The 12,096-nt window shown below is 35.1% G+C and overlaps 1 protein-coding gene across 4 annotated transcripts in view; it reads left to right on the plus strand.

Moving 5' to 3' along the window:
• The first annotated feature begins 11,552 nt into the window (after positions 1 to 11,552).
• Positions 11,553 to 12,096, plus strand: part of LOC126625960 (arabinosyltransferase XEG113) — a 57,059-nt gene continuing 56,515 nt past the window's right edge. For 2 of the 4 annotated variants that reach the window (XM_050295085.1, XM_050295084.1), the window contains exon 1: positions 11,564 to 11,991. In XM_050295085.1, the coding sequence (XP_050151042.1) occupies positions 11,838 to 11,991 (154 nt within the window). In that variant the 5' untranslated portion in view covers positions 11,564 to 11,837. Of the gene's footprint in view, positions 11,992 to 12,096 lie in introns of all 4 variants that reach the window. The other 2 variants (XM_050295086.1, XM_050295087.1) reach the window with 2 other exon arrangements.

The following is a 12,096-nucleotide window of genomic DNA, read 5'->3' on the forward strand; positions in this document are numbered from 1 at the left end:
AATTGGACTTTTCTTAACATTATCTAATAGTCTTGTAGATACTCATCTAGAGTTTGAAAGCTATCCAAATTCACAGATGAGGATCCTCTCCGGATCCTCTTTGTGGGGATCTTAGAGATTCTCACATCCTGACCGTTCATCGTATACCGTACGATCAGATTTCTTCAGTTGCTATTCGTGTTTAATTTTAAATAAAAAGTCAAATGATTTCTAACCGTACAATGTACGATGAATGACTAAGATGTCCTCACATTTTTGATCCGGTGTTTAATTTTTAAATAAAAAGTCAAATAATTTCTAACCGCACAATGTAGATGAATGACTAAGATGTCCTCACAATTTGGATCCTAATGGGATCCACAAATTCACTAGTTCTATATTGTTTATTGTGTTTGCTTGCAGTTCACAGTTGGGTCGAACTGGATTACTAACAAGTATTCAGATTTCATAATCTCAAATCTTTTACAATTTGTTTCCAATAATCAATTCAAATAAGCAAATCCAAAAGATTAAATTCAAGCTTGTGATGCCCCTTGACCTTGTAGACACTATAATGGCACTCTTTACTATTAGAAGGATTGACACACCAATGGTCCATTGGGCAACTCTACCCATGTAGATCTAAAAAGTTAGATATATTTGAACATAGCATTGAGGGTTTGATATAACTATGGACAAACCTAATGGAAAAAGTAGGCGGCTTTGGTACATCTACTTCATCATCACCTTGTTCACTGTCACCATCATCATTGTTAATCTCGTCGTCACCACCATCATTGCCACTAGCATTACTTTGTTGATCACCGCTATCATCACTGCTAATTTTGTTGTATCCACCACCCCTGCCACTAACAATAATGCTATACTCCCTACCACTCTCACCACCCAGTTTTCTTATAAAGGGACTAATCATCCTATATTATATATAACCTAAGGAAATAATGATCATGAGTTAATTAATGTTTTAGCAGCATGTTTTTCCAACCTAATTCTTGACCAAGGCAAAGTCAACTGGTTGAATTAGAACTAGATACAATGTGGTATTTTCCATAAGCTGTTTTAATATGGCAGGCCAATAATAAATTGATAAGAAAAGCTATCTATATATCAGTTTATCATGGCACTTTCCAACACCAGATGCATATAAGCGACAAAGACAAGTACAGAGAAAAGTCATAGTGACCAAAACAAAGACTTGTGACTCGACTAAAAAATTGCCCTGCTAAACAACTGTGGAGATAAATTGAGAAGAGCATAAAAGGTATGTGGCTGATTTCCTCAATTGCTTGAGGATTGATTCTCATTCATTATATAGGATTACAAAGCCTTAATGAACAAATATACTTTCTATACAATGTAATGAAGGAGCTACCTTAGGACTAAGGTAAGCTTGGGCCAACTATGAAATTTTTTCTTATAAACCTCTACTATAATCTATCAATTTGAATTTGGTCAACATAATGCCACTATCAACTGAATATAATTGTATTCATCAATTCAAATCAGTTTCAGTCCAACAAAGAAATTCAAAGGCTTTAGTTATTGATAACAAAGATTCGAACTACGGTTCTATAATGATACTATTTAATCATATTCTCTCTTTTTTGCCTATAGAATACATAAAATTTTCACTTCGATTGCAGACTATTAGTTTGCTTAATTTATTATCTCCCTTATTATTTAATCTATGAAATCAAGAAAGGAAAAGAATTCTTGTGTCCAAATTAGCACGACAAAACCCTACAAATTCTCTCATACTTTATGTTTCTAAAAAAAATGTCCTCTTGGTCCAATCGCGAGTGATTGTATTCTTAATCACATATGTTTCAATTTATTTTAATTATCAAAATGAATTTTTCTTTATCCAAACTAAATTGTGCCCCTCCTAACCTAATTTCTTGGCTTCGTCATTGATACAATGCATACATAAAAGGAAGGATACCTAAGATATTTGATATATACAGGAAAACCACACAAGGATAACAAGAAATCATAAAAGAGATACAAAAAGAACTCATTGTTTCTTATAAAGCAAATAGATTGCTTATTCAAAGGGCATTTTAGAAGTGTTCATTTGTTCCACTAGCATGTCCATGATTATCTCTCACTATTAGGGTCTTTCTTGAACCCGGGGGTTCAGGAAACATAATTCCTTCCAGAGCTCTCACACTGGTTGATGTAAAAAACTGAGAACAACTTAGTGGCAACTCAACCTATTCACGGGTTTGAGCAATATGTTTTTGAACACCATCGACATCATCATAAACAACTTCATCCTCATTTTTCATGGGTTCACCCTGGCAAAAGATCTCAGGGGAAATCACGCAACATTCTTTGAGAGTTCCAGTGACCTTAAATGCTAGACTTTCAAGAATGAACGTATCTTATTTCCTTAAAGGGTGCAAAGCCAACGGATTGCTTATGCAGAGAGTAGTCTGTAAATGCTTATTTGTAACAATTGTGAATTAAGTATCTCTGCATCCATGGGTTCATCGTCCAAGTCAATCACATCCATGTTCTCCCCAATGAATTGCAAAGAAGATTTCGTGCATATAACAACAGGGTTACCACCAAGAGCACCAATTTGAGCCATTTGCTTCTGAACACCACTCATATCATCATCACAAACAACTTCATCCAACCTTTCCTCATGGGTTCCCCCAGCTTCGAGTTATCCATAGTTTTTAGACAAAGTGGAGGATACAACGTAATTCGGAGGAGACGAAAGAATTTAGAGGAAACGGTAAGAGAATAAGGTGAAGAGATAGAGAACACTGAGAAGTGAGCCGAATGATGAGGGTCATTTTTACTTCAATTGAATTTTCAGAAATGGCAATCAAAAACCAATTGCTCGTTTTTGTTGTTATTAGCAAAAATGGTTGTTTTGGATGAAAGGTATTGTGCAATTTCTTCAGAGAGGAAGATGAACTATTAATAGTAACATTATTGAGACTCATAACAATGTCCATCCCATCAAAATGGATTAGGTTGTTGGATGTTTAAAACAACAAATTGGGACTCATAATAACATTATTTAGTCTACCTACATGATACAATAAATTAGACTTTGTAGTGTGCTTAATATTTAGTTTCAATTGACATATTTAGTGTGTTGAATGATTGTAGTGAGCAACAATATTAAAAAGTATAGTTTGTTTGTAAATAAATTGTAACAAGGATAGTTCGTTCGTAAATAAATTGAACACATCAAAAGTGATGCCCCTCAACCTCGTAGAGACTATAGTGGCATTCCTCGCTATTAGCGAGATTGACACACCAATAATCCATCAAGTAACTCTACTCCATGCAGATCTAACAAAAACAAATTCAAAAAAGTTAAATATATTAGGTGTTTGAACATAGCACTGAAGGTTTGAAATAGTTGTGGACAAAGCTAGTAGAATAAGTAGGTGGCTCCTGTACATCTTCTTCATTAACACTTTGTTCATCAGCACTTTGTTCATCACTGCAATTATCGCTGCTAATCTCGTCGTCCCTACCACCATCGCCACTAGCACTAATTTGTTCATCGCCGCCATCATCATTACCTAGTTCTCTTATAAATGGACTAATCATCCCATATGTATATAACCTAAGGAAATAACATTATCAAGTTCCATCAAGTACATATTTTACTCTACCAACTATCAAGAAAAAGATGAAGGTTCACAGTAAAAGGAAAACAAATAGAAATAACAATTGAGTAAATCTAATAATGTATTTGTAGTATGAATGTTGCAACAAAGATTTGAAAAATATATCAAGTTATGTTTAGCAGCATGCTTTTTCAACCCTAATCCTTGACCAAGGTAAAATCTAATGGCTAAACTAGAACTAGTACAATGTGCTATTTTCCAACACTTATTTCAATCTGGTAAGCCAGTAATAAATTGATGAATGGAAGTTATCTGTATATCAATCTATCATGACAATTTCCAATGCTAGATGCATATAAGCAAAACATAAAACACAAACAAATATAGAGAAACGTCATAGTGACCAAATCAAAGACTAGTTACTCTACTAAAAAAATATCCTGCTAAACAATTGTAGAGATAAATCAAGAATAGCATAAAAGGTATGTGGCTGAATTCATCGATTATTTGATGATTGATTCTCATTCATTATATAGGATAACAAAGTTTTGATGTCCAAGTATACTTTCTATGCAATGTATACATAAAATGAAGCATAATTCATTTCAGAGAAATTCATGCCAATTGAAAAAGCTAGAATAACTTAGGAGTAGCTTGGCCAATTCATGGATTTGAGTCATCTGCTTCTGAACACCATCGATGTCATTGTAAGCAACTTCATCCTTCATTCTCACGGGGTTCCCTCTGGCAAAAGATCTTAAGAAAAACCATACAACATTCTCTAAGAGTTCCACTAACCTTGAATGCTAGATTTTTAGAATGAATGTATTGCATTTCGTCAAATAACGTAAAGCAGATGGATTGCTTGTTGCAAGAGCAGTTTGCAAGTGCTTTGCATCAACATGTTCATCGTCTAAGTCAATCACATATCTTCACCCCTATGAGTTGTAGAGAAGATTATGTCCAAAGAGCAGCAGGTTCCTCTTTGCAGAGCTTCGAGTTCTCCATAACTTTTGGACAAAGTGAAGGAGAATTCGGAGGAGACAAAAGAATTTAGAGGAAATGGCAAGAAAAAGAGGAAAAGAGATAGAAAACACTGAGAAATGAGTCAAATGATGAGTGTCATATTTACTTCTATTCGATTGTCGAAAATGGCAATAAAAAACCAACAGCTCGTTTTTTCTATTATCGACAAAAATGGTTGTTGTGGGTGAAGGGTAGAATGCAGTGTCTTTAGGGAGAAAGATGAACCATTAATAATATTATTGGAACTCGTAACAATGTTCACCACATCAAAATGGACTGGGCCGTTGGAAGTTTGAAATAACATTATTAGGACTCGTAAAATCATTATTTAGTCTCAATGTTATGATCCCACATCGACTACACTTATGGGGGTGTAGGGGTTCTTAAGTCCTTGGGGTCCTCCCACCTATTGGACTGATCTTTTGGGTTGGGCTCTTCCCTTGGGCTTGAGTACCTAACATTGGTATCAGAGCCTAGGTTCCCGACGCTGCGGAGGGGGCGACCTGGAAAGGGCTACCTTAACGGGATGACCAAAGGGTGCACCGCCGTTAAGAGTGAAAGCCACCAGAGTAAGGGCCGCCGTGGGCGTCGGCTTCCGAAGGGTGGTGTAATGTTATGATCCCACATCGACTACACTTATGGGGGTGTAGGGGTTCTTAAGTCCTTGGGGTCCTCCCACCTATTGGACTAATCTTTTGGGTTGGGCTCTTCCCTTGGGCTTGAGTACCTAACATTAGGATACAATGAATTAGTACTTAAGGTAAAAGCATCCAAACTTCCAAAATACAATAAATTAGTACTTGAGGTAAAAGCATCCAAAGGAAATTGTCATGGGTTCCTCCACTATTATCCAAGCCAAAATGAGGATATTTATGATTTAGCTCTCTAATTGCACTATAATTAAGTCTGTATTTATATTGGTCCTAGTTCTGGTGCACCATATGCAATATCTGATGCTCTCCTCATAGAATCCCTTAATTACTTGAAAAAAGAAAAAGAAAAAGAAAATATTGTTGAAATTCTTTTTTCTTCATTGAAATTATTGATTACATTTTATCGATACCCCAATAAAACACTATATCTTCTTTGTACTTATTCATTTTTACCTACATTAATGAATCTCATACTTTACTTCAATATATATATATATATATATATATATATATATATATATATATATATATATATATATATAAGCCACAATTATAGGGTTCATCAATTAGCTTGCTTTTGATCTCACATCGAATGTTTATAAGGAGAAGGGGTTTCAAGTTCGATGTACCCTCAAACTTTGTAGTGTGTTTAATATTTAGTTTCAATTGACACATTGTAGTGAAAAAGTGTTGTTATATATTTTAGATATCCAACGGGGAATACCAAAGTTGAGTTCGAGGTGGATTTGTGGATATTTTAGTGTCAAATTTTTTCAGCATATATGACTCACTTTTAGGTCAAAATTGCATGTGTTTTTCCTCTAAAAATGATAAGGAGACAATGTTGAAATTTATGACAATCGGTAAAAATGGTAATCACATCCACATGCATGGAAAGGAAACAAAGTTAGGCACTTACTACACATCATTTTCAACCATTGAATCTTCATATAAGTAGTTCTATATCATGAAGACCACTTCTACTCCTTTTTGCTTTCCTTCATCCCCTCTAATTTTTTACTACAATCTCTCAACATCAAGTCTAGTGTCCCTGTATGCTGACAGCCCAATGATATGTGCAAATTTTATTTTATTTTTTGGTATTGAAATTAATCTAATTTAACATTGGATGGTATCATAAGTTAGCATTATATTTGTGTCATCTCAGCAACAAGTGTGCCCCCACATAAGCAACATAACAAATATGTAACAGAATTAATGAAATCTTGCCAAAATGAAGTGAACATTGAGTTCTAAGGTGCAAAGTGGCAATATTTTAGTTTTTGGGGAAAAATTAAGTTCAAATTCCAGGAAGGATAACAGAAAAAAAAAAAAGTATCATCATAAACATAAACCAGTCAATTTAATCAAAATCTATAAACTTTCAACTATCCAAATTACAAGTTGATCTTGCAAAGAACTTATGCAAATTCCATGGTAGTGGGAAGCAAGGATTTGAACCTTACTTAATCTTCTCATATAGATCTTATAACGTGCATAACAAATTACAAGTTGAGAGCTCTAACAATTTCAAGCTAAGTATGCTTAAGTAGTCATTCATATGACGGTTTTATTAAAGGGTAATGTTAGGTAGGCCAAATTTTTAAACCAAATTTTGTAAACCAAATAATGTGGATGTTGATGATTGAATTATTACTTAAGTATTGATTAACGTGCTTAATTCTTATGGTGACACTTTAATTTAAAATTTTGGTCTCCCTAACATTACCTTTTATTAAAACTATTGTGACAAAAGTTATTACAACAGTATTAAGAACCTTCATCAGGAATTGAATGCTATACGATCTTAGGAAAATATGCTAGGTTGTGACTTCTAAGGATGGAAAAATAGCATTATGTAATCTTGCTATGCTACAAATACAAAATACAAAATACAAAATACAAAACAACTCAAACGAGGGTAGTTGTCACCATCGCCACAACTCACCATCATTATCATCATCAAGGCTGCCGCCACCATGCCAACGACACCACCTACTGATATCATCGGCACCACAACCACCCACCATCATCACTGCCATCGCCATTACCACTACTAGCACATTTCATAACTAATAATTTTCATTTCTATATTAATGACTCTATATGATACGATTTTTAGTACTTGCACAAATAAGGTTAAAATCACTGGAAATACTTGCAAGAGTACAAGACAATTGAAGTATAATCGCTCATGCAAAGTTGTTGTCCACAATGATTGTTTGACTAATTTGTAATTAAATTAACTCTTAATTAATTATTAAAATGTATTTTTATCAAAGATTTGAGATTTTTGAATTTTAGAAGATTAAATTAACAATATAAGAAATCTGAAAGTTTGGAAATAATGGCAGCAAAAACAAAAGCGTTTTTTTTAAATTAAACAATTATGGGAAAGACTAGGGGTTTAGCTATCATCAATAGCAATCCTATGCAATTTTACCAATTACTTATGAATTTTCACACACATGCTTTGAATGTTAGGTTTTCCTAATGCATATTTTCCTCGTGATGTTCAAACAAAAAACGTATATCTAACATGCAACCCGTCTGTGATGTTCACATCAAATATAAACATGCAAGACTCATTAAGTGTTGTGAAAACCCTTTGAAAAACCATGCAACCATTAAGAGTGTGATGTTAGCCTTAAGTGAACTTACAATTACTAATCATAAGAAGCCCTCCTCAATTTCAGGATGATGTTCCAATAGAAATTGCATCAAATTACTTATCTAAATATCCTAATGGTGATCAGACATTAAAATATATAGATAGTTTAATCGCGGTGATTAATAATTCAAAACAAGCATGCATCTATTTATAAGAAATTAATAAAATCACATTTCATGCTAAGGCTCATGGCCTCCCCTAGCAAAAGGAATTAGTTACACATACTCATAATAAAAACAAAACAAAAATATATCATTAACTAGAAAAATGTTGAAAACACCTTGTAGGTAAAAAGTCGGAAATTCTCCAAAGCTTTGCCAAGTTCTCCCAATGTCGCATAGAACAACCTATGGCTTAAAAGCCTTATTTATACTACCACAAATTAAAATCCATCATAGAAACGGTTTTCTAAAAACTAGGAAATAAAATAATAGGGTAAATTACATAATACCCCCTCAAGTTTGAGGTCTATTACAACCTCATACAACATCTTTAAAACATTTCACTTTCATACCTCACCTACTATTTTATTTCAATATAGTACCTCCGATATATTTTCCATTTATTGATCCGTTAAGAGCTGACGTGTCTACTACATTTGTACCATGTGGTTGCCACCTGTGTTACACGTGGAAAACTTTATTTATTTATTATTATTTTTTTTTTTAAAACCTGAATCTTCTCAACAATAAATAAATAAATAAAACTAAAAAATGCAGAACCCACCCCACCTTCCTCGCAACCCCTCCTCACTCCTCTTCTCATTCCCGAACCAAGCCTCCCAATCACCTCCCTCTTCTCTACTCTCTTCACCTAATCCTTTGTTATCGTGTCCACATCCCAACGCGATTTTGTTAATTGAGCTCGAGAGCTAGCTGTAGGTGGAAGATCCGGTCGGGTTGAAAACCGGGTCAGATTGCTAATAGCAATCAGAGCAAGGGCAGCACTAGAGCCAGTCGACGTTGTTGCCGGTGTCGAACACCATGTAGAACGACTTCACCGGAGTCCCGACGCCGATCCAGGAGAAGTACTCTGCTGCTGCCCTGACTAACGTTAGAGACGACGAGGGTAGAGAGGTCTTGGGGTTGGATCTCTGCGTGCATGGGCTCAAGATCCCCTCTTTTTATCCCCTAGAGTGCCAGCTGAAGCTTGGTGTGGAGCGAGTTCACTCGGGCTGAGTCGCGCCCGAGTTTGGTGAGGGTGAAGGATTTGTAGTCCTTGTGCTGGGAATTGAATAAGGCGTTACGGGGGTGGAGCTAAAGGGAAAAGGCGGAGAAGTTTAGGGGTTGGGATTGCAGCGGTTGGAGGGACTCTGGGTTGAAGGAGGGGAGGTGAAGAGAGTGGAGAAGAGGGAGGTGGTTGGGAGGCTCGGGAGAGAGAATAGGTGGGGAGGGTTGCGGGGAAGGTGGGGGTGGGTTATACGTTTTTCAAATTTTTTTTAGAAGATTCAGTTTTTTTTTTTAAAAAGAAAAATTATTATTGCCACGTGGCACACAGGTGGCAACCACGTGGTACAAATGTAGCAGTCACGTTATCTCTTAATGGATCAATGGATGAAAAATGTAACAGAGGTACTATATTGAAATAAAATAGTAGGTGAGGTATGAAAGTGAAATGTTTTAAAGATGTTGTATGAGGTTGTAATAGACATCAAACCTAATGGGGTATGTAATTTACCCAAAATAATAATAACTTAAAATCACACTCCAAATCTGACTATGAAATCTGCCTAGCAAACAAATAGCCACGTTTCTGAATCTTCAAGGCTCCAAAACAAGCCGAAAATGAATCATGTTAAAGATTAGGATCTCTTCTTCAAGTTCCAAGAAGAGCCGAATCCCAAAATCCATTATCTTCCAGCCCAAAAGTCACAAACAAGCTCTATAGCCCAATCTGCCAACACTACACTCTGGGCAAAAATTAACTCGCCACGATTAGATGCTTCGGGATAAAATTATGAAATTTTGATACAACCTTCTTGACAGACTTACGAACCCGCTCCAATTGGAATCACTAAAAAATTCCACCGTTTAATTACTATATGCCAAGAACAATGTCGTACATTCTACATTGAAAATACATAACAAAGCATCAAAATCTCACCAAAATAAAAACCAAAATATACCAAGAATCGGGGAAAATATATAGTATATAAGCGACTCATTACTATACACACATTAAATTCCGTATTCAAAATTCATTGTTCTTTTAGGTTAACTAAATAAGAAAATTGACAAATTATAAAAAACAAGATTATGTCATTTTTATTTCTGTCATTTTGAAATTTCTCGTCCAAACACAATGTAAATGAATTTCTGAAAATACCGAAGTATACAATCAAGATCTCAAATAATTTAACAAAACTTTATAGAAAACCATTAATGTATTCATTATGATTTTAAATAAATTTATAAAAGTTTATGTGTATTCCAAATATTACCGATTTGATAGGATTTTTAAAAGTGATGGATTTTGGAGTTTATATTGTAAATTAAGCCCTAATAAATCTTGCCTTTTTCTACAAGATTTTGATGAGTTTGTCTTACCTTGTTTCTCATGATATCTTACTTATCACTCTCACCACCACAATCACTTGCTCTCCCATTTTCATCTTCTTTATCTCCGGCTTCCTCCACGTCACACTGCATGCCTCATCCAAATCACAAAAGCCCTCATTTCCCACTTTGATTCATTCAACCACAATTGAGTCCGAGTCTCCCTAACTACTGCACAACCAAGAAGTACGATCGTCCCTCTAATCTCAAAACATGATTTTGTCTTTTCATGCAAGCACAAGCCTACATGTTTATGCAGGTGTGTATCCCACAATGAATCTCAAAACACTTGGTTATTGCTTACAGGTTGTGATGGCTGGTGACTTTGTTGGAGAGAAATTTGGTTGTCCCAAAGCATTGGTTTTTATAAAAAGATTGCTCATCATATGGTAATATCATGGTTTTCCACATCTGAGGATATAGGTGCAAAGGAGATGCAACTTTTTGTTATGATTTCGACATCTAGTTTGTTTATCAGATATAATTTCTGATCTTGAATTTTAGTAATTTCATGACATCACAAAGTTGCAATTTTAGTTGGGTTTTACAGGAAAAAGGGGAGATGAGAGATGAAATGGTTTTCACTAAAAAAAAATGGGTAAATACATTGCAATGAGCCTGAACGATGTGGCACACTCTAACCCTGTCAAGAATAAAATTAATAGAATTCACAAAAATTGTTCAAAATAAAAAATAAAAACTCATAAACTCCATTAAATCCACTTAGAATTCACTTTTGAAATTCAAATGGAGTTTATAAAACTCAATTAAAATTCTTTGAATTGAAGTCGTTTAATCAAAAATAAATAAACGATTAATGATAATTTTACAGAATTTGTCCATTTATTTTTGTATGGTTTGATCATCAAATGATTTTATATTGTATTATTTTTAACAGATATAATATAATTTTAATATTAAACGATATCGATCGCAAGATTGAAATCGAGGAATACGTCGCAAAAGTGAATTGGGAGGAACTCTCATAAAAATTTGAGTCAGGTTAATCCTCTTTGGTAATCATGTGGGTTTTCAGTAATAAAAAAATAATAGGGGAAGAATGGGAGAAACATGGTGCTTGGAAGAGTTGACCTTGGCAGTTGGGCAGCTGGGCAGCCTGTGAGAGCAGCTCAGAAGAAAAACTAAATAAATCTCTCTCTCTCTCTCTCTCTCTCTCTCTCTTTCTCTTCTTAGATTCAGATTGATTGATTGGGATTTCGATTAGGGTTTCAGTTTCTTTCTTCTCGTCTTTCCTCCCAGACGAAACAAGAAGGAAGAAGATAATGGCGCGGGAATGGTGACCAAATAAACCAAAAATCCCAAACAAAGCAGAAAAATGGCGTGGAAGAATGCGTTCGACAAGGCGAAGCCAGTGTTCGTGACGATATACGCAACCGTAATAATTGGGATCGTCTTCTCGTCTTTGTATGTGATATCCGCCATCTACTCCGGCAAGTCTGCCGCTGATTCCACCACCTCCTGGCTTTCCCGTCAGTTCCCCTTCTATCTCTCTCTCTTGATTTGCTTACAAGTGAAGTACCATTCAATTCATTTTCTGCAAAAGCTTCAATCTTTATCACCTACATTGCATATTC

This window comes from Malus sylvestris, chromosome 6, assembly GCF_916048215.2.
Source record: "Malus sylvestris chromosome 6, drMalSylv7.2, whole genome shotgun sequence".
In the NCBI taxonomy this organism is placed as follows: domain Eukaryota; kingdom Viridiplantae; phylum Streptophyta; class Magnoliopsida; order Rosales; family Rosaceae; genus Malus; species Malus sylvestris.